Source organism: Anolis carolinensis, unplaced genomic scaffold (assembly GCF_035594765.1).
Source record: "Anolis carolinensis isolate JA03-04 unplaced genomic scaffold, rAnoCar3.1.pri scaffold_9, whole genome shotgun sequence".
NCBI lineage: Eukaryota > Metazoa > Chordata > Lepidosauria > Squamata > Dactyloidae > Anolis > Anolis carolinensis.
Genome location: NW_026943820.1, coordinates 15,413,247 through 15,435,449, shown reverse-complemented (window position 1 = coordinate 15,435,449; position 22,203 = coordinate 15,413,247). Strand labels below are relative to the sequence as shown.

At 42.9% G+C, this 22,203-nt stretch overlaps 1 protein-coding gene across 1 annotated transcript in view; it reads right to left on the bottom strand.

The window, feature by feature from the left end:
* Positions 1–19,638, bottom strand: part of uri1 (URI1 prefoldin like chaperone) — a 52,013-nt gene extending 32,375 nt beyond the window's left edge. Inside the window, exon 1 of the mRNA XM_062962001.1 lies at positions 19,108–19,638. Within this exon, the coding sequence (XP_062818071.1) occupies positions 19,108–19,158 (51 nt within the window). The 5' untranslated portion in view covers positions 19,159–19,638. The remainder of the gene's footprint in view (positions 1–19,107) is intronic.
* Between the last annotated feature and the right edge of the window lie 2,565 nt (positions 19,639–22,203).

Here is a 22,203-nt window from a genome sequence, read left to right as displayed (position 1 = left end):
AAGTGCTATGTACAACAAAACAGGCATCATCATCATCATCACCATCATCAATATAGCACCATCACCATAGCTGTAAAATAGTGGTTCTCAACCTGTGGGTCCCCAGATGTTTTGGCCTTCAACTCCCAGAAATCCTAACAGCTGGTAAACTGGCTGAGATTTCTGGGAGTTGTAACCCAAAACACCTGGGGACCCACAGGTTGAGAACTACTGGTGTAACAGAACAACAATACGATCCAGCAGAGACAGCCTCTTCCTTTCTCCCTGCAAGGTCACAAGCAGGGACAGTTGGGATAAAGGAAAGGCCTTATCTTCTGTCTATTGCTTCTTCTCTGTGTTGTTGTTATGATTATTATGCTAGGGCAGTTGGGATACAGGGAAGGCCATTCATCAACTTCTGGTATCAGGCTTTGAGAATATCCCATGTTCAAATGACTCATCAGAGACCATTTTAAAAACCCTTAGTGCTGACTCAGCATGCTCCTTGGGACTAGAATATGGACAGACTGCTGTGGCTGGAGAACAGGAACAGAACGGATTATTCTGAAAATAATGCTCTATCAAACTAACTTGCCCTGTCCCACTTCCAGCCGACACACATTTCCCACAAGGAGGAAAGACACACATCAAAAGATCATGTAGCAAGAAGCAAGTGGCTAATATAACCTCAGCAAAGCAACACCCATCGTTTCTATCCATTTCTTTTTCTTATCCAGCACTCACGCTGCCAGCGCTATGTTCTATATTCTAACTGCCATGTTTCTTGCAAGGAGGGCAGAATAAAGCACCGCGAAAATCCCTGAGATGACTACCAACCATTTGTGGCTGATCTACATGGAAATCATTCAGCAAAAACAGCTACTGGGGATTGTAAGGGTAACATGTGGATATAATTTCATCTATACAGCTCTATACAGCTTGGGCCCAGGCTATTGGAAGGACCAAATCTCCTTAATTGTTGCCTAAATACCTTAAAGGCACCAGATCCCATCTGATCTTGGAAGCTAAATAGGATCAATCATCATTAACTGGATGGGAGACCACCAACAAATACCAGGTCCTGGAGGCTATATTCCTGAAAAACTGGCAAAGCCACCTCTTTTGAGTATTCCTTACCTAAGAAAACTCTATCCAATTCAGATTTTGGAAATCTCTCCCTAAAAGGACCAGGAAGGTTCCCTCCTTGATCTCCTTCTATTACCAAATGAAAACATGCCCATTCCATCTAGCTGTTTAAAATGAACTGTTGTGGGTTTTTAATGCTGTGGGCTATTTTGTTGGATTTTATATAATCTTTTAATGTATTTCAATAGTTGTAATTTTACAGGGTTTTTTACATTCACTATTTTCTAATGTTTACCTGATATTTCTGCAATGTATGTGTTAATGGATACAGTTGTCACTACTTAATTTGGATGGTATTTTAAAAGTATAATGAAACTATACTTGCAGCAACCATCACACTATGTTTAAAAAAATGAAAAATGTTCTGTTCTTGGTTTGAAAGTGTTATTTGCTATTTAATTGTGTGGTACTTACTTTGAAAGCAATTGTTCTACTCCAAAAACTTCATTTTTGTGACTGCCACAAGCTAGGTTGAATTGGTTGAGACTATCAAATATTAATGGAAAACAATATAACAAAATCTGCTGCAGGATGTCCCTCAAAAACATTTTTGCAGTTTAATAAACCCTTTTCATGTTTTTATGATAGAACCAATTATTAAATGATATTTATAACATAGGAACAAAAATCATGTTACATAGGGTTAACATGATTTTGTCATTTTCATCAGGTTATTGATTCTGTTTGCTATTAAGTTGGCTTTGTCTTAAAGAAGAGTGTGAATACTGAAATGCATTTGAATCTGCAATTGCAATACGGCAGGCATCATTTCTCTGGGTCAACCATAAACTACTAGGATTCTATTGTTTCTCTGTATTTTCAAAACACTTCCTTGCAGCTAAAGAGATGCATCAAGTGCTTTAAAGAGGTCCTTTTCATTTTATCTGTATTTATAATGCATAGGGGCCACAAGGGGGCACCATCCTGTGTATTCCCACCAACATACAAGCATATGCACAAGCATCAAGTAACACTAACATATTACGCATGAAGGTTTTGAAGGGTTAAGTGCATATGCTTGGTTTTCGTTCTCTAAACCTGAAGTCTCAATATATGAAAGGAGGTGGGTTTGACAATTGTTTCCTCTTAGGCAGAAATGGAAAGTGTGAAACAATGCTTCGGCTTTTGATGTTAGATTGAGAATTCAATAAACAGATGTCAATGAGCTCAATAGAACGCCTTTACAAGACTGAGACTCCAAACAAGCATAAGACCTGAACCTTAGAAGGTAAATTAATGATAGAGAATACAGAACTGTTACTCGGGATTGATACAAGAGGCTGATAGAACTTTTAACTTAACAATTCATCATTATTATCATTACTTCTTCCTAACTGGACGTTCAAAGAGGCATCCCATTGAAAAGGGAATGTAAAATGAGTTCTCCATGGACAGTAATTGACTTTCTTTGAACTAGAATTTGAAAACCTATGTGAGTCTCCTTGATGGGAGAAAAAGTGGGGTATAATAATAATAGTTTACAGCCAAAATGATGATACCAATCGTAACTTTTAAAATATTGTTCGTTATTATCAGGGATTTTTTAAATCACCTGTTGTAAATAGTCCTTCAGAATTGTTAAAGCAGTAAACAAGTAACAGATAAATGAAATTTACTGGTTTGGATTTCAAAACATAAAACTATATCAACACTATACAAATATCTTGAAATATCGGTTTGATCAGAAGTATCTATCTGCAAGCAACATCTCAGCCTCTTTGAGAAGCCATGATCAGCAAGTCAATTCAAAGCATGGTTCCTTAAAGTAAACCCTATTCAATAGAATCTATTCTCTCATAAATTGTGATGACTCATGGGCCATGTAGTCCCGTTCCTAGCGCTGTTGTGACAGATGAAGAGGAAAACTTAGGTTTCCCACCGTTTCAGCCAGATGTGTGATGACTCATGGGCCATGTAGTCCCGTTCCTAGCACTGTTGTGACAGATGAAGAGGAAAACTTAGGTTTCCCACCGTTTCAGCCAGAATTGGAGCTTTCTCAGCCAGAATTGGAGCCCTTGCACCTGCAGGAGATTTGTCTTCCAGAAGTTTGTCAAACAAGCCCTGAGCCGAAATCTCCCCCCATTTTCTCGCCGTGATTATTGTCAACAACAGAGAGGAGCTCAACAGGCTAATCGCAGAAGCCTGAGAATCGCGGCCAAACAAATGGTTGATTAAACCTGCTTCTCATGGGAATCTTTAGGGAGTCATGCATCTGGACTCAGAGAATGGCTTTCGGTTCTGGTTCCCCAGAGAATTGTTCTCTGGCGGGAAAACGAGACCCTACTTAGGTGTTTTGCCCTCGTAGGAATCTTGCGGAGTCAATTCGTCAACTACGGGAGTAGGTTGTGTGTGGACTACGCTCCCGTTTCCAGCCTTGCTTTGCTTCCCAGGACCTTGTTTTGCTTCACGAACCCAGCCTTGCCTTCCGGACCTCGCCACGAAATTACCAAGGATCCTGTTTTTGCTCCTTGTTCTTTGTTGCCTTGAATTAAGCCTTGTATCCAAGAATCAAGTTATTTCCTTGCCTTGCCTAAGTTTCATGGACTAAAGGACCTTGTCTTCTCCCCTCACTTTGCTTGGCAAAGTGAGTGTTTCGGTTACTGGATTATAACTTTGGACCTTAATATTTCATATTGGACATTGTTTTCCTGGACTATAATTGACCTTTCTTGAAAGGTCTTCTTCTGAACTTTATTCTGCACTTATTTTTATTGACTTTACATATTTCCTTAATAAAGATATTAGATAGATTCTGGCCTCTGTGTATGGTTATTGGTGCTCTGCAGCCTGGGTCGTGACAGTTTGACTCCGCCACCCTAAGCACCATTTAACCTAGGCCAGAATGTCTACCGGAGCCGGACCGGGTGACCAACCACTCAGCTACACCATCGCCAAGGATGAAGTGGACAGGATCCGTGATATGCTCCATGCGCAGGAGGGAGAAATACGGGGCTTGAAGGAACGTGGAGCCCGTCTCCCTGCCCTGGCGTTGCCCACCAAGTTTTCTGGAGAGGCTTCCAAGGTTCATGTTTTCCGTCGCCAATGCCAGGCATACCTAGAGGCCCGAAATGCCGAGTTTCCCCAAGAAGACATCAAGGTGGCATGGATTTATAGTCTCCTAGACGGGCCAGCGGCCAATTGGGCGACGGCACTGTTCGATCAAGCCTCCCCGCATCTAAGTTCCGCGCTAAACTTCTTGGATCACCTTAAGGCAACTTGGGGGATCGAGGACAATTTAGAGGCGGCCGGCCACAAACTCTGGCGCCTTTCCCAAGGGGACAGGCCCTTGTCCCAGTACATAGCCGAGTTCCGAGTGCTGGCCCAAAACACCGGCTGGAATGACATAGCCCTCAGAGGACAGTTTCGGGAGGGTCTTAACATCGAGATGTTGGAGGAAATCTCCAAAGTGGACCCTCCAAACTCTCTTGAAAGACTCATTGATCAATGTTTACGAGCTGAAGTCATGCTTGCCAACAGAAAACAGTGGATCCGAGGCCAGAGTGGAAGAGCTGGAGCAAAACCTCCCGCTCCGCCCGGCATCCAGCCGCGTCCAGTGTGGAGACCCCCGCCACCAGCCCCATACCCCAGAGGCAGCGAGGAGGTGCCGATGCAGTTGACTAGATCTTGCCGAAAAGGCCCGCCGCCAACGTTTAAACCTCTGTTGGTACTGCGGAAACGGGGGCCACTTTGCCAGAGAGTGTCCAGCCAAAGGAAAGCCCGCCGCTCGTCTGGCGGCGGCGTCCTCCGTGGAGACGAAGGCGTCCGAGGCGGCTGGCGCAAAGCCGGCGGGGGAAGCCAGCGACCGGGCGTAGAGAGGCTCGCCAACCCGGTCAAAAACCCCACTCAAGAGCCGCCAACCGGGGTCCTATTTCTCCTAGTGGTCACCTTGTGGTCAGCGAAAAAAGGACCCGTCATGATCCATGCCATGATAGACTCAGGAGCGACAAACAATTTCATTGATAGAGAGTATGCCGACTCTCTGGGATTATAATATCACGAATTCAAGAACGCCCGGGTGGTGCAAGCCATAGATGGCCGCCCCCTAAAGACAGGTCCAGTAAGCCAATGGTCTGAGCCCACCAGAATGTGGATAAGGGAACACATGGAAGAGATCTCCTTCTTTGTTACCGAGGTTCCCCACTTCCCTGTGATTTTGGGAATCCCATGGCTGACACTCCACGACCCTAGCATCTCTTGGACCAATAGAGAACTGCAGTTTGCTTCTAAATATTGCCAAAATCATTGTCTTGTAGCCAAGGTCTGTCACGCCACAGACGCTGAATCCATCATCACCTTGCCCAAGAAATACTCAGACTTTTGGGATGTTTTCAATGAAAAGGAAGCCGAGAGACTACCCCCGCATAGGCCTTATGACTGTGCCATTGACTTGGTGGAGGGGGCCCCGATCCCGCGAGGACACCTCTACTCCTTGACTGAACCAGAGCAAGAAGCTCTCAGGGAGTTCATAGAGTCAAACCTCCGCAAGGGGTTCATCAGACCCTCTCAATCCCCAGCCGCTTCCCCAGTGATGTTTGTGAAAAAGAAGTCAGGGGACCTACGCTTGGTGGTGGACTATAGAGCATTGAACAATATCACTAAGCGGAACCGCTATCCCCTGCCTTTGATCTCGGACCTATTAGATCGGCTACGAGGGGCCAAGGTTTACACCAAGCTGGATCTTCGGGGGGCTTATAATCTAGTTCGCATTAGGGAGGGGGACGAGTGGAAAACCGCCTTCCAGACTAAATTCGGATTATTCGAGTCCCTGGTCATGAATTATGGTTTATGTGGAGCTCCCGCAACGTTCCAACATTTTGTCAATGATATCTTTCAGGACTATCTAGATCGGTTCTTGATCATCTACCTGGACGATTTTTTGGTGTTTTCTAGATCACAATCAGAACATGAGAACCACGTCAGAATGGTGTTACAACGATCATGGACTTTATGCCAAGTTGGAAAAATGCGCTTTTGATCTACAAGAGGTAGATTTTCTGGGATACCGTGTCTCACCACTAGGGCTCTCCATGGACCCGGCAAAGGTTACAGCAGTATTGGAATGGCGGGCGCCAACCAACAAGAAAGAGGTGCAACGTTTTTTGGGGTTCGCGAACTATTACCGCAAGTTCATTCCGGACTTTGCCCGCTGGTCTGATCCAATCACCAGCTGCATCCGTGGGAAACAGCCTTTTCGCTGGACGGAGCAAGCAGAGAAAGGGTTCCAGCAACTAAAGAAATTATTCACGTCCCAGCCAATCCTTCAGCACCCAGATCCTAAAACCCCTTTTGTTGTGCAGGCTGACGCCTCCGATGTGGCAATTGGGGCTGTACTCTTGCAACCAGTGGGAGATCATCTTCACCCTTGTGCCTTTTACTCCCGTCAACTAACAGCCCCAGAGAGAAATTACACTATTTGGGAAAAAGAACTTTTGGCCATAAAGGCAGCCTTCGAAACTTGGAGACATTGGTTAGAAGGGGCCAAATTTCCCATTGAGGTCCATACTGATCATCGGAATCTAGAACATCTAAGAACTGCCCGCAAGTTAAATCAGAGGCAACAGCGCTGGGCTTTATTCTTTGAGCGTTTTGACTTCCAGATTCATTATGTAACCCCAGCTCAGACCAAGCAAGCAGATGCTCTATCACGGAAACCAGAATATACTGCAGGGCGCAGAGAGACCTTTGAATCCCAATTGCTGCAGCCCGAGAACTTTGCCACGCTCACAGTGGGGAACACCAAATCCACTCCAATTGAATCAACTCCCTCTTCTCCAGGGCCCCTTTGTGCTCAGGAAATCAGGGCCAGTCAACAGGCGGATGCCTGGGCTCAGGATCAACTTCGCCAAGGACTACAATTTCCCTTCTCGCTTAAGGATGGGTTGCTTTGCTATAGAAATCACGTCTACATCCCTCCAGGACCGAGCAGGGAAAAGGCACTTCATCTGTGTCATGACTGCAAGCCAGCAGGGCATTTCGGACTATTTAAAACCATGCATTTGATCCTAAGAGATTTCTGGTGGCCCAAGATCTGCAAGGATGTGGAAAAATATGTCAACACCTGCCCGGTATGCCAGCGTTCCAAGACAAGAAGGGAGAAGCCCTCGGGGTTATTGCATCCCCTTCCTACCCCATCTCGTCCATGGGAAATAATTTCTGCGGATTTTATCACTGACCTACCACCTTCCCTTGGATTCACCACGATCCTAGTGGTGGTGGACCTTTTCACCAAGTTAGCCCATTTCATTCCCTGCGATGGCCTCCCCACGGCCAAAGAGACTGCAGATTTATTCCTTCAACATGTTTTCAGATTACATGGGTTGCCCAAGAGCTTGGTCACAGACCGTGGGTCTCAATTCACCTCCCGTTTCTGGAAGGCACTACAAAAACTATTGGGCATAGACTCTCGTTTATCTTCGGCTCACCATCCCCAAACGGATGGGCAAACTGAGCGCACCAATGCCACCTTGGAACAATACCTTCGCTGTTATGTAAACTATCAGCAGGACAATTGGGTTTCCCTGTTGCCGCTGTCGGAGTTTGCCTACAACAATGGTGTCCAGGCTTCAACTAAAGAAACCCCGTTCTTTGCAAACTACGGCTTCCATCCACGTTTCTTTCCTTCTGTCATTGAAACCTCAGAAGTTCCCGCAGCAGAGGACTGGCTGCAAGAACTCACAGCGGTGCAACAACTTTTGCTCCTGCAACTAGATCAAGCCAAGGAGGACTATAAACGCCACGCTGACAATCATCGCCAGCCGGGCCCCGAAATCAAGGTAGGAGACCAGGTTTTTCTATCCACTCGCTTCTTGCCCTCCCACCGTCCCTGCCGGAAGCTAGATGCCCGTTTCATTGGTCCCTATCCAGTGGTGGCGCAACTTAACCCCGTGACTTTCAAACTCCAACTTCCGCGCTCTATGCGCATCCATCCAGTGTTTCATCGCTCCCTGCTCCTTCCGGCGGATGGTGTGCGCCCTGATGCAGACCGGCCGGCCCCCACTCCTGTTTTGGTGGATGGGGAGGAGGAATTCGAGGTTCAGGACATTTTGGATTCTCGCTTTCATCGCCGCCGCCTTCAGTATCTCATTGACTGGGTGGGTTTTGGCCCCGAAGAACGCTCTTGGGAAGACGCTTCCACAGTCCATGCCCCCGATTTAGCCCGCCGCTTCCATCAGACCTACCCCGCCAAGCCGCGGCCCCGCACCTCGGGGAGAGAGCCCATTTTTGAGAGGGGGCTTGAGGAGGGGGATAGTGTGATGACTCATGGGCCATGTAGTCCCGTTCCTAGCGCTGTTGTGACAGATGAAGAGGAAAACTTAGGTTTCCCACCGTTTCAGCCAGAATTGGAGCTTTCTCAGCCAGAATTGGAGCCCTTGCACCTGCAGGAGATTTGTCTTCCAGAAGTTTGTCAAACAAGCCCTGAGCCGAAATCTCCCCCCATTTTCTCGCCGTGATTATTGTCAACAACAGAGAGGAGCTCAACAGGCTAATCGCAGAAGCCTGAGAATCGCGGCCAAACAAATGGTTGATTAAACCTGCTTCTCATGGGAATCTTTAGGGAGTCATGCATCTGGACTCAGAGAATGGCTTTCGGTTCTGGTTCCCCAGAGAATTGTTCTCTGGCGGGAAAACGAGACCCTACTTAGGTGTTTTGCCCTCGTAGGAATCTTGCGGAGTCAATTCGTCAACTACGGGAGTAGGTTGTGTGTGGACTACGCTCCCGTTTCCAGCCTTGCTTTGCTTCCCAGGACCTTGTTTTGCTTCACGAACCCAGCCTTGCCTTCCGGACCTCGCCACGAAATTACCAAGGATCCTGTTTTTGCTCCTTGTTCTTTGTTGCCTTGAATTAAGCCTTGTATCCAAGAATCAAGTTATTTCCTTGCCTTGCCTAAGTTTCATGGACTAAAGGACCTTGTCTTCTCCCCTCACTTTGCTTGGCAAAGTGAGTGTTTCAGTTACTGGATTATAACTTTGGACCTTAATATTTCATATTGGACATTGTTTTCCTGGACTATAATTGACCTTTCTTGAAAGGTCTTCTTCTGAACTTTATTCTGCACTTATTTTTATTGACTTTACATATTTCCTTAATAAAGATATTAGATAGATTCTGGCCTCTGTGTATGGTTATTGGTGCTCTGCAGCCTGGGTCGTGACATAAATACATATATTTAGAACTGCAGCCTTAGCCATTTTCTAGAAACTCTGATCTAACTTTAACATTTGCAGAAACTTTTAAGGCCCGAAAGCAAAGGACAAACATTCAGTGTAAACTTCCTCATCTGTAAAATGGGAAGAGGAGGCAATTACTTCTCCAGCTCATGGAAATTATTAATTAATATCTTTGAAGATGTGATGCACAGTTAAGTGCTTAAGAGTATTATTTACCACTTGAAAAGTTATCCGAATATGAGCAAACAGGAGAGTAATTTGAGGCCGTTTAACCTTGAATTAAGCTCTATATTAAACATTTAAATGCTTCCACTTCTTAATAGAAAGCTAGCAGTGAAAAGTGCCATTAAAGCTCCTTAAACTTAATCAGTAGGTGAATGCATGTACAACTCAATACAGGATTGCACCCACAGAATACCTTGCACAGATGAAGGAAACAAATACAGTGCCAAAAACGAAACAAACATTTAAATCGATAATATTAGTGAATCAGGAATTCACTCTGTCATACAGGATTTAATACAAAACTCTTTATTACTAGAGCTGATAAGCCAGGGTAAGTAACATATATTGTATAGCAGTGTGAATGAGCACACATAACATTTTCATGTAATGATGAAAACGTAATTCTGTCTCTATTCTGTCTAGAAAACTACGGTTTGTAATAAACCACAGGGAGGAGCAGGATTACAACTATGGTCTCTACTCTGACCACATGATTGCAAAAAAAATAACCTGCTGATAATGATGGATTCAATTCAGCTACTTTTAGGGGGAATTACATGTTTTAGGATGTGGGCTCTTCCCTGTTAGCAGGTCTCTTCTGGGGTCGCTTTTGTGTAAGAGATTCTCAAATGTGCTGTATTCACCCAAAATTGATCCCACTGAGCCAGTACAACTATTATCTATACTCAGAATTGACCCATAGATAAGCTGATCAAGGCTTTTGGGGTCAGTTTTGTATCAATTTTCTTCTCAACTTATAAAGGAGCATATATGGCATGACAGGAATCCTGCACTTTTAAATGTTTTTAAAGGTCTAGGGAGTCACATGAAGTGTGCGACACATTATGAACAAAAATGTTGTCCCCTCCACCTGTTCTTTTTAAAATCTACCACAATCACCCAAAACTTTCAAATAAACTGCATTGCCTTCCGATTACAAATACTTAATCCTTAACACACACACACATATATATAAAACCTTAAGTTGCAACTTTTGATAGCTAAAACTTATATTACACTATGTAAGATGATTTTTGTTCCTGCATTATAAATGTCATTTCCTAACTGGTTCTATCATAAAAACATGGAAAAGGTATTTTAAACTGCAAAAACTTCGTTTTTTCAAGAGGGACATCCTGCTACAGCACATTTAGCTGTAGTTTTTCAATGAATGTCTCATCATTGAGTCTCAACCAATTCAACAGTTTGTGGCAGCCACAAAAAATGAAGTTTCTGAAATAGGACAATTACCTTCAAAGTAAGGACCACACAATTAAACAGGAATAACACTTTGAAACCAGGAACAGAAAAAGTTTCAATTTCTTTTACATAGAACTAACAATATATCCAGGGTCACACGTTCCTCGCTTCTTCTATTCTGGTTTAAAGATCTGGATCACACATTTGTGTTTGGTGTGGCCTGAGGCAATGGTTTACATTTATGAGCAACTGAAGACAACTACAGACAGAAATGTTATTGTACATAAATTCAGACATTTTCCTGGGAAATCCATTCACACATTACCCTACAAGGCATCAAATGATGAAGGGAGATAGTGGTAGGGCAGCCCAAGTGGAGACGGATGTTTGAGATTTGTATCAGGTTGAATTTGCCTCTTTTGTCTCCAAAACATTTCAGAGAAAACGAAACACGCTTGCTACATATTATGGCACTTATTTACACAACAGATTGTAATGACCTGAAAACAGCCCAGATGGTGCAGCAGCAAACATATGGGGAACCTTTCATTAAGTGATTTTGAAGTGATTTGATTTAAAAGAAATAACACAAAAATAGCATATCGGTGTTTCTGAGTTTTTACAGAACTCTAAAATGAGAAGTAGACCGAGCCATTTCTGTTGCAGTTAGCCTGCAGGCTCAAAAGGGTGCAATGAATAAATAAAACCTTTCCAAGAACTGAGGTTGGCATTTCCTTTCCCAGTTGCAGGAAACTGCATGACAGGATTGGTGAATCCCTTTATTCACTGCCCATTGTTTTTATTTTGTTTCAAAATACTGTATATCTACTTTATCTTTCAATATAAATTGAGTAGTGCAGCTCTTGGGTCACAGGAGATGCCCATGACTTTTCATGATCCAGAAGACAGGATGAATTGCTTTTTCCATTTATAGCCATTTACCTTTTAAATGAGTTGCAAAGCCTTCTATACAGCATAAAAATACCCACTTCCGGGAACTTTTGTTTTCCTTGCCCCCCCCCCCCTCCACACACACACACACACACACTTCTAATTTGAATGGTACAATGCAACATACATATCTGCAAAAAATACTTTCAGGATAATAGCAAACATTGGACCTGCAAGTGAGTGTATAGGCCAATGTTTAAACATTAGCCTTATATACTTCCTATCTCAAACAGAAAAAGTATGATTATACTATGTAACACAATTTTACCCCTGGGTTATAACCGTCATTTCCTAATTGGTTCTATTATAAAAACATGGAAAAAGTTTATGAAACTGCACAAACTTTGTCTTTGCAGGAGGGACACCCTGCAGCACATTTTGTTCTAATTTTTCAATGAATATCTCATTGAGTCTCAGCTAATTCAACATAGTTTGTGGCAGCCACAAAAACAAGGTTTCAAGACTAGAACAACTATTTTCAAAGTAAGGACTACACAATTAAACAGAAAGTAATACTTTTAAACCAGGAATATATTTTTCCAGTGTTGTTACATCTAAATGCATGAATAATGAAGTTCCAATTGATGAGTTAGCTATCTCATCAACTTTGACCATTGTATCCTAATCCTATTGTTGTTAATACTCTGAACTATGACAAAACAAAACACTACTGTAGTTATTTTAGAAAAAATAAAGAAAAGAAAGATCAACTTTAAAATGGTAGAAACACAAAGTTGTGGAACAATAGTAGAAGCACAAAGTTGTGGCAAGGAAGCACAAAAAGGCAAAAACATCCTTATCTTCATACTGTACCCATTCCAGCCTCCCTTGCTCTCTCTCCCTTTCCCTCTTCATGAAGCCAAACATGACAGGAATAAAAACCACACAAAATCAACTAACCCAAAGTTCTTCAAAGTGGACAAGAGCAAAGCAGAGAGCAATCTCCCAAAGCGGACAAGACCATGAGACCCGAGGCCCGGAAGCTGATCCCTTGAAGCCCTAAAGCCCTGCACTCTCGTGCTTGAACTCCCTCTTATCTCAAAACTCTGCTTCTATGTCAAAGCGAAATCCGGGACAAGCGGTGCTCTTAACTCAAAATTCTCTTCAGTTGGGATACTCTTAAGTAGAGGTTCCACTGTATTAGATGGCCTTTCAGTATAAATATGCACAAATTCACAAATAAGACATAACCATATATTTTCACTTTCATAGCTATAACAATCTGTAAAACAGGATCATAAGGGCCTTGTGGCCCAATCAAGTTCTCTTCCCCAGAAGCAAATGGAAAGTTCTCCCTCCATCCATGCCAACTGCCATTGTCACTGCCCTGCCCTTGGAGGGAGAGAAAGGTCAGACACTGCCTAGGCCGAGATGCAGAGAAAGGGCCTTCCATCCAAGCCAACTATCACTGTCCTGGCCACAGAGACAGAAGATGAGATAGGAACCACTCCATCATGCCCATTTCCAGAGATGGACCTTCCATCCATTCCAACTGCCATGTCTGGACTTGGCAGTTGGGATGGTAGTATCTGTTGGACATAATCCCCTCCCCAACTGCCATACCCATTTCCTTTTGTACCATATCTTAATCAGACTGTAAGTCTAAGAGGAGACTATTGTTTTGGTGTTCTTTTGCTTGTGAAGTGCAATGCACAGTGATATCTCTATATCTAAATGATGGTAACAGTAGACCCACATGAGAAATCTATTCCTGGCCCTTTTCTGCAGCACAATTTTCACAAAGAGTTTGGAAAACCTTGTTCTTCTTACCCTGGGCTTATGCCCAAAAGGTTACTATAAAATTGCACAGGAGAACCTCTCTAGGTCCTCCTCCATGATTCTAAGGTATTCAAAGTTCTTTGCATATAACTAAAACTACATTCAGTGAGCTCAGGTAATAAGTGACCCAATAATAATAATAGAAAAATGTTTCTCCTCTATCTATGAACACATAACTTATACAACAAATCAACATGGCAATACTATACAAATTCCATATATCACCCCTTTACATGAAATGAAGAGCATAAGGAGATTACTCTTTTAAAACTGTATCTAAAACTTCAGAGGTTAAACAGGATATATATTACTTCTATAATCTGTATCACCAAGAACTGAGAACGAACAAGACCTAAACATTCTTAACTAGGGTTGAAATCCTATGCTGATTTACTTAGGGAAAATGAACGTTTTGACACCAACATGCACAGATTTGCACTGCAGCAACCATACACTTGGTTACAGCAAATTTTGGCTACACGATGGTGACTCAGCAGTTGATGGGGGAGGTACCTTGTGTAAACACCTTTGAACATGTCCAGCTAAAAGCACAATAGTCTTTTTAAATCAGCAAGAATCTAAGGATAAAAAGAAATAGGGATTTGCGGCTTCATTGTACTCATTGTGGTCCTGCAGCTGAAGTGTCACAGTGGACCAAGATGATCCAGGCTCTAATCTCCACTCGGCCATGAAGCCGAACCATCTGACAAGCAACTCCCATTTAGGAGATTGTTGTGAAGGAGGAATACATGGTGAGGCATCCAACTCTTTCAGTGGATGTTCAGCATCATTCACCATCAAGCAACATTAGCCTCACACTGAATTTCTTAAGAGCAAACATGGTATTAATCAAGCAAGTGTACACCCTTTGATTTCTGTAGTTTCCTGGGACAGCAGGTTATGTGGGAGATTATTTATTTATTATTTATTGAGACATTTATATTCCGCCCTTCTGACCCCGAAGGGGATTCAGGGCGGCTTACAAGTTATACATACAATATATTATATTATTAGCATAGCACAATATAAGCATTATATATTACTATGTTGTACTATACCACTATATTGCAATATTGTTAGTAATATTACAGGTAATATATAATACACAATTATAATAGTGTATTATTATATTGTACTACATTATATTACCATCAGTATTATATGTATAATGTATAAGACTATTCAAAATCTTGGCTAGAATTTCTGTTTTAAGCTATGCAGATGATATCACAGTAGTGGGTGTCCACAAAAAGTTTACCACATTGTCCAATAATAATATTTAAATTAAATAGATAAATAATCTATATATATAAAAGACAAATGGTGTCCTCCCCTGCCACTAAACAACAAAAGTACAAGCCCCAGAACCTAGAAATTTGGCAGCACAATCCACCATCCTTGCCCCTACGTTCCGACAACAAAAAGAAAAGAAAATTAAAGTCCTAATTAGAGGGAGAGGAATAATTGTCTTTAGCCAATTGCTCGCAGTTAAAGACTAAGCTCCGCCCACTTGGTTTCCTAGCAACCTACTCAGGCCTCACTCTCTCTTCCACACTGCCTATAAAATACAGATTATCTAATTTGCACTGGATTATATGGCAGTGTAGACTCAAGGCCCTTCCACACAGCTATATAACCCATTTATAATCTTATATTATCTGCTTTGAACTGGATTATCTTGAATCCACACTGCCATATAATCCACTTCAGTGTGCATTTTATTCAGCTCTGTAGAAGGAGCCTCATATAATCCAGTTCTAAGCAAATAATATAACATATACAGTAGAGTCTCACTTATCCAACATAAACATCCTGGCAGAACATTGGATAACTGAATATGTTGGATAATAAGAACGGATTCAGGAAAAGCCTATTAAACATTACATTCCCTCACAACCCTATCTGCTGCCAAACTGCCATCCATGTCTATGCCAGGCATCCTCAGAGATTATGAGATCTGTTTGAAAACAGACAAGTGGGATGTTTATTTCTATCTCACCAATGATATCCAGGATGGGACAACTCTGATCTGTCTGAGGCGACTGTGAATGTTCCACTTGGCCACCTTGATTACCATTGAATGCCCTTGCACCTTCAAGGCCTGGCTGCTTCCTGCTTCGGAGAGGAATCCTTTGTTGGGAGATGTTAACTGGCCCTCAGTACATCCTGTCCTGATTGCTCAGTGCTTTTCTTTAGTTAACTGTCCTGGTTTCACAGATTTTTTTAATACTGGGAGCCACATTTTGTTCATTCCAGGCAGGCAGGAACCATCCAGGCTTTCAAGCTACAAGGCTATTTAGTGCCAATTCCAACATTCACACTTGCCTAAAGCAGACAACAGTTCTTTCTTCCACCCTGGTCACTCCACAGATATATAAACCCCACTTGCTTTCGTTACAACACATTTCACAACCTCTGAGGATGCCTGCCATACATACAGGCAAAACATCAGGAGAGAATACATTTGGAACATGACCAGGCAGACCACAGAACTCAGAGCAACTCAATACAAAGAGAAACAAAAAATAATAAAATAAATACAAAAAACAAATTAAAAAACCAAAATAAAATAATACTATTAAAAAAACATAAATAAAAATAATATAATCAAATAATAAAATATAATACATACAAATAATAAAATAAAATAATAAAAACACAAATAATAATGAAGGAATAAAAATAAAATAAATACAAATAATACAATAAAAATAATAAAAAACACTAAAATAATTAAAAACACTAAAAATTAATACAATAAAATACTATAATAACAGAAAATAACTAACAATAATACAAGAAAATAATAAAATATAATAAATAAAAAGATAAGTTACAATAAAATTAATTAAAAAATACAAATAACATCAAATAAAAATTCCACAACAATTTTTAACCAATACCACCACCACTTTGCCACAGCAACGCGTGGCTGGGCACAGCTAGTACTTATATATAAATACAAGCATATCTACTCAGTCAGTCCCACTGAGTTCAATGAGATACACTCCCACGCTATATTTAGACAGGATAGCAGCCTCAGGAAAACTTTTACTTCATTAAACTCCACCCAGGATGTGCCAATATAGATAATGTTTACATAATATGCTTTATTTCCTCTATGCTGTACTCCCCTGGGAGGAAGGCCAGTGAACTCAATGAGAATTACTTCCAAACATACACATGAATTTCATTTTCCATTAGGTACAATCATGGTATCTTCCCTGCAAGCAAGGATGAAGCCACCTACACTGAAGAATGCCATTTGATACCACTTTAACTACAATGGCTCCATGCTATTGAACGATGGGAAAGTGTGAGGTACTAGCAGCCTTTGGCAGCAAAGGCCAAAGACCTTGTAAAACCACATCTCCCATGGTAACCTCACATTGAGCCATGAGAAGGGCTGAGGTACAGACTAACAGTACAGAACCTGTTTGGGGGCAAAGTTAACACTGGAACCTGCTGCTACGCTTTCTACAACCTCTTTTTTCCATAACTGATCTATTTGGGGGCTGGCAAATCATGCTGTTAGAACTGCTTTATATGGTCAGTGTAGTCTCAATAATATAATTCAATCTGCATTATATGAGTCTACACTATGTGTATCAAACTGAATGCCTGCCGTGTCATTCTATGCAGCCCTCCTCTGTGTTTACATTTCATTGTTTATTGATGTTTTATTTATTTTCTCTATTTTGTTTTCATTTAATGTTATCTACTATCTATCTTTTATTTATGATTGTAAGCCACCCTGAGAACCCTTTTGGGAGATGGGGCAGCGTATAAATAAAGTTTGTTATTATTAGGTTGCTGTGAGTTTTCTGGTCTGTGTGGCCATGTACCAGAAGCATTCTGTCCTGACATTTCACCCCACATCTATGGCAGACATCCTCATTGGTTATGAGGTCTGTTGGTAACTAGGCTTAGATATCTGTCCAGGGTGGGGAAAAGAACTCTTGTCTGTTTGAAGAAAGTGTGAATGTTGCAACTGACCACCTTGATTACCATTGAATAGCCTTGCAGCTTCAAATCCTGGCTGTTTCCTGCCTGGGGGAATCCTTTATTGGGAGTGTTAGCTGGCCCTGATTGTTTAATGTCTGGAGGTCCCCTGTTTTCCGAGTGTTGTTCTTTATTTATTGTCCTGATTTTAGAATTTTTTCAATACTGGTAGCCAGATTTTGTTCATTTTCATGGTTTGCTTCTTTCTGCTGAAATTGTCCACATGCGTGTGGATTTCAATGGCTTCTCTGTGTAGTCTGACATGGTAGTTGTTAGAGTGGTCCAACATTTGTCTTCTCAAATAATATGCTGTGTCCAGGTTGGTTCATCAAGTGCTCTGCAGTGGCTGACTTCTCTGGTTGAAGCCAGACAGGAAACAATCAGGGCCAGGTAACATCTCCCAACAAAGGATTTCCCTCGAGGCAGGAGGGAGCCAAGCTTCGAAGCTGCAAGGCTATTCAGTGGCGGCCTATTGGACTATTCACACTTGTCTCAAACAGACAGTTCTTTCTCCCACTCTGGACATTATTTCACAGATATATAAACCCCACTTGCCTAATTTCCAAGAGACCTCACAACCTCTGAGGATGCCTGGCATAGGTGTGGGCGAAACATCAGGAGAGAATGCTTCCATGGCCACACAGCCCGAAAATCCCACAGCAACCCAGTAATTCAGGCCATGAAAGCCTTCAACAACACATGCATTGTTGTTGTTGTTGTTGTGGAAACAAGGATTGGAGAGAAAGCTTCAATTGAGACCCGTTTGGAATGGGGCATTGAGATCAGGTTATCGATAATTAGTATAGTGCAATAATAGACTTGGAATAATGTATAATTGACGATGGAACGGCCTTGGATTGTGATTTTTGGATGATGTGGTTTTAATATTGAATGTGATGTTTTTATGTTTAATATGTATTAATTTTTTAAAAAATTGATTTTTAGTCTCTGTTGTATGTATTTTTAAGGCATCTAATACTGCCACATGTAAGCCGCCTTGAGTCCCCTTTCAGGGTAGAGAAAGGCGAGGTAGAAATAAGGTAAACACAGTAGAGTCTCACTTATCCAAGCCTCGCTTATCCAAAGTTCTGGATTATCCAAGCCATTTTTGTAGTCAAAGTTTTCAATATATCGTGATATTTTGGTGCTAAATTCGTAAATACAGTAATTACGTGACATTACTGCATATTGAACTACAGTAGAGTCTCACTTATCCAACGTTCTGGTTTATCCAACGCATTTTTGTAGTCAATGTTTTCAAAACATTGTGATATTTTGGTGCTAAATTTGTAAATGCAGTAATTACTACATAGCATTACTGCATATTGAACTACTTTTTCTGACAAATTTGTTGTATAACATGATGTTTTGGTGCTTAATTTGTAAAATCATAACCTAATTTGATGCTTAATAGGCTTTTCCTTAATCCCTCCTTATTATCCAAGATATTCGCTTATTCAAGCTTCTGTCGGCCCGTTTAGTTTGGATAAGTGAGACTCTACTGTAAGTACATTTCCCCCAGGATAATAACAACTCTTTAAGGAGTGGATTTCCCTTCCTACTTGTTGTCTCAGCCCCACTGAGTCCCTTGTAAACCGGGTGCTTGCAACTGGGGGGCGGCCTGTCCTTTTCCCCGCTCCTCCTCCTCCTTTTTACCTGGCCGTGCTGCTCCCTCACGCGGCCCCACTGACTCCCGGGGCCTTCCATGGCCTCGGCCTCCTCCTCCTCCTCCCTCTGGCGGGGATGGAGGCCTGTCTTTGGGGCTCCTTTTGGCCCTTTTCCTGGCGCTGTTCTGGGCTTCTCTTCACACAAGGGGCTCCTCCTCTTTCTGTGTCTCCTCTTCAGCAAGGCGCCTGAGTCCTATAGAAGTGTTTGTGGAGGGCTAAGCGCCGGCTCCGGAGCCGCATGGAGGGTGCCGAAGGGGCCCAGCCGAGAGCCGCCGCCGCCGAAGGAAGAAGCATCTCACACTCGCATCCCGAGCCAGGCCTCGCCGACGCCGCGCTCAGGAAAGGCCGAGGATCCTTCCCCTTCGCCGCCTTTGCCTCCCCCTCCTTCTAGGCCCAGCCAGGCGCCGCGCTGCTTAGCCTTCTGGGAGGAAGAGGAAGAAGAGGAGGAGGAGAAAGACACGCCCCCTTCTTCCCCGCCTTCTTCTTCTCCTCCTCCTCCTCCTCCTCCTCTTTCTCCTTCTCTTCCTCCTTCAGGCCTTCTTATTCCCTCGCCTTCGCTTCAGCCTCGGAAGCGTCCTTTGAGAGGGCCAAACCTCTCAAGAGATGCCCCAAGCCCTTTCGGACTCCAACTCCCATGAGCCTCAGCCGCCCCGTTCTGTCACTAGGGCTTCTGGGAGATGAAGTCCAAAACAAAAGAAGCTGTTTTACCCTGTTTCCCTGAAAATAAGACATCCCCAGAAAATAAGACCTAGTAGAGGTTTTGCTGAATTGCTAAATATAAGGCCTCCCCCAAAAGTAAGACCTAGTAAAGTTTTTGTCAGAGTAATTTTTTGTTTGGAAGCATGCAGGATCGGTAAATGTACATACCATAGATTGTTGTACATGGAAATAAAGGTAGTATCAAAAAATAATAATAATATGATAATAACTTTATTCTTGTATCCCACCTCCATCTCCCAGAAGGGACTCAGGGCAGCTTACACAGGGACAAGCCCAACAACAACAACATAAATTTACATACGAACAGAAATTAAAAACGGTATAGCAATAAAATATAAGATATAAATTCTTTTGTTTTGTAATAGTTTTTATTTATTTCATGTGAATATAGTACATTGAAAGTGGGAGAACAAATAATAACTTAAGAGATAGTAGGAAGTAGCGAGGAGAGAGAGAGAAAGAATAAAATATAATGTAGAAATTCTTGAAAGGATTCACAGTTTGGTTATGCTGGTTTGTGATGACAACTACTGTACAGTAGATAATACATTTTCATTTTTTAAAAAAAATTCAACCATAAATGTGAATTCTTCTTTGTGGAAAAATAAGACATCCCCTGAAAATAAGACCTAGCGTATCTTTGGGAGCAAAAATTAATATAAGACAGTGTCTTATTTTCGGGAAAACAGGGTATGTGTTGTCGAAGTGGCCTAGTGGATTAAAGCCTTGTGACTTGAAGGTTGGGTTGCTGACCTGAAGGCTGCCAGGTTCGAATCCCACCCGGGGAGAGCGTGGACGAGCTCCCTCTACCAGCTCCAGCTCCATGCGGGGACATTAGAGAAGCCTCCCACAAGGATGGTAAAACATCAAAACATCCGGGCGTCCCCTGGGCAACATCCTTGCAGACGGCCAATTCTCTCACACCAGAAGCGACTCAGGTTGCTCTTGACACACACAAAAAATGGCCGGAATTTCAGGGTTGTTGTGTGTTTTCCAGGTTGTAGTGAGGCGGGGGGGGTTAAGGAACCCCAGGAAATACCATATATGGGCAGAGATGGCGACAGCTAGCGACCCGGGTGCATAAACTCACAGAAACATGTGACTTCTGGGAAATCATGTGTTTCTGAAGAAATGAAAGCTATAGATAAACAAACAGAGCATGCGTACGCAGGCGCTCTGAAAGATTTGTGAGCACGGCACAAAAAGGGTGCAGCCGGCCTGCTGGTCAGCACAGATTGGGCAGCGTCACAACTCTAAGCCAATGAATTTGCTTGTGGGCGGGCATAACCCGAACCCTGTAGTGTGTATAAATGTTCACTCAGCATGTCACTGGGCGGTTCCCCTGGAGAAGCACTTACTTTGTGCTAGGGGGACCCCTAGTGGCCATTAGCGAAATAAAACTGCTTTCTGGGAAATTCCTTCAGTTGTCCGTCTTCAAAATTCCTCCACTGCGCCAACAAGAACCGTAGCACGAAGGTTCCGCTACATTTTCTGGTGACCCCGACGTGATTTTTTCCTATAAGACGGGCCAGGAGATTTGGAGACGGATCCCGTTGGCGGGACGGCCTCAACTCAGCGGTGGGGGCCTGAGGCAACTACCGTGAGACGAGAAGGGGCCCCTGAATACTACACGACCGGCTGCGGTGCTTGCCTCTGATTGCCAACGCCGACTGACGGTGAGAGCTGCAACATCAGCGAGGTTCCACAGAAACCGGCTAGGAGGAAAAGGATCCAGGGGAAAAAGCCCAGGGGCGAAGGTTGGTCCGACGTCTACAGAAATCTGGCAAGTATAGGGGTTTGCATGAGATATTAAGGGAACGCCAGCGCTGGGAGGGACAAAAAAAAGTTCCCAGGGAGGTAGAAAGGGGTTCTGTCTTGTGTTTCCTGACGCATGCCGTGAGTGGCCGGGTGCCCAGGCCAGGACAGTCCCCTCTATTAGGCAGGATGGGAGGGAAAAATTCAAAGAGCTCCACTCCCTTACAATGCATCTTAGATAATTTTGGCTCTTTTGCTAGCAGAGCCGTAGCAGGGAATCCAAGGGACCTAAGAGATTATAGACTGAGAAATTTGTGTCAGGGAGAATGGCCAGATTTTGGTTTAGGTTGGCAAGTAGAAGGAACGTGGGATCTGAAACTGATCCGAACAGTGGAAGAATATTGTGCTGTGAATCATCCGAACCAGTGGGTCTATATTGCTACGTGGGAACGGGTAGTTAGAGAAGATCCAGGTTGGGTTCGACAGTGCAGGAATGGCAAATGTATGGTGGTGAAGAAGGAGGGGAAAAAGAAGGAAGTTTTCCAATCCAATGAGGAGGACTACCCAGATTTACAGTTGAGTGTACAGGCTAGACAACAGGAATTATTGC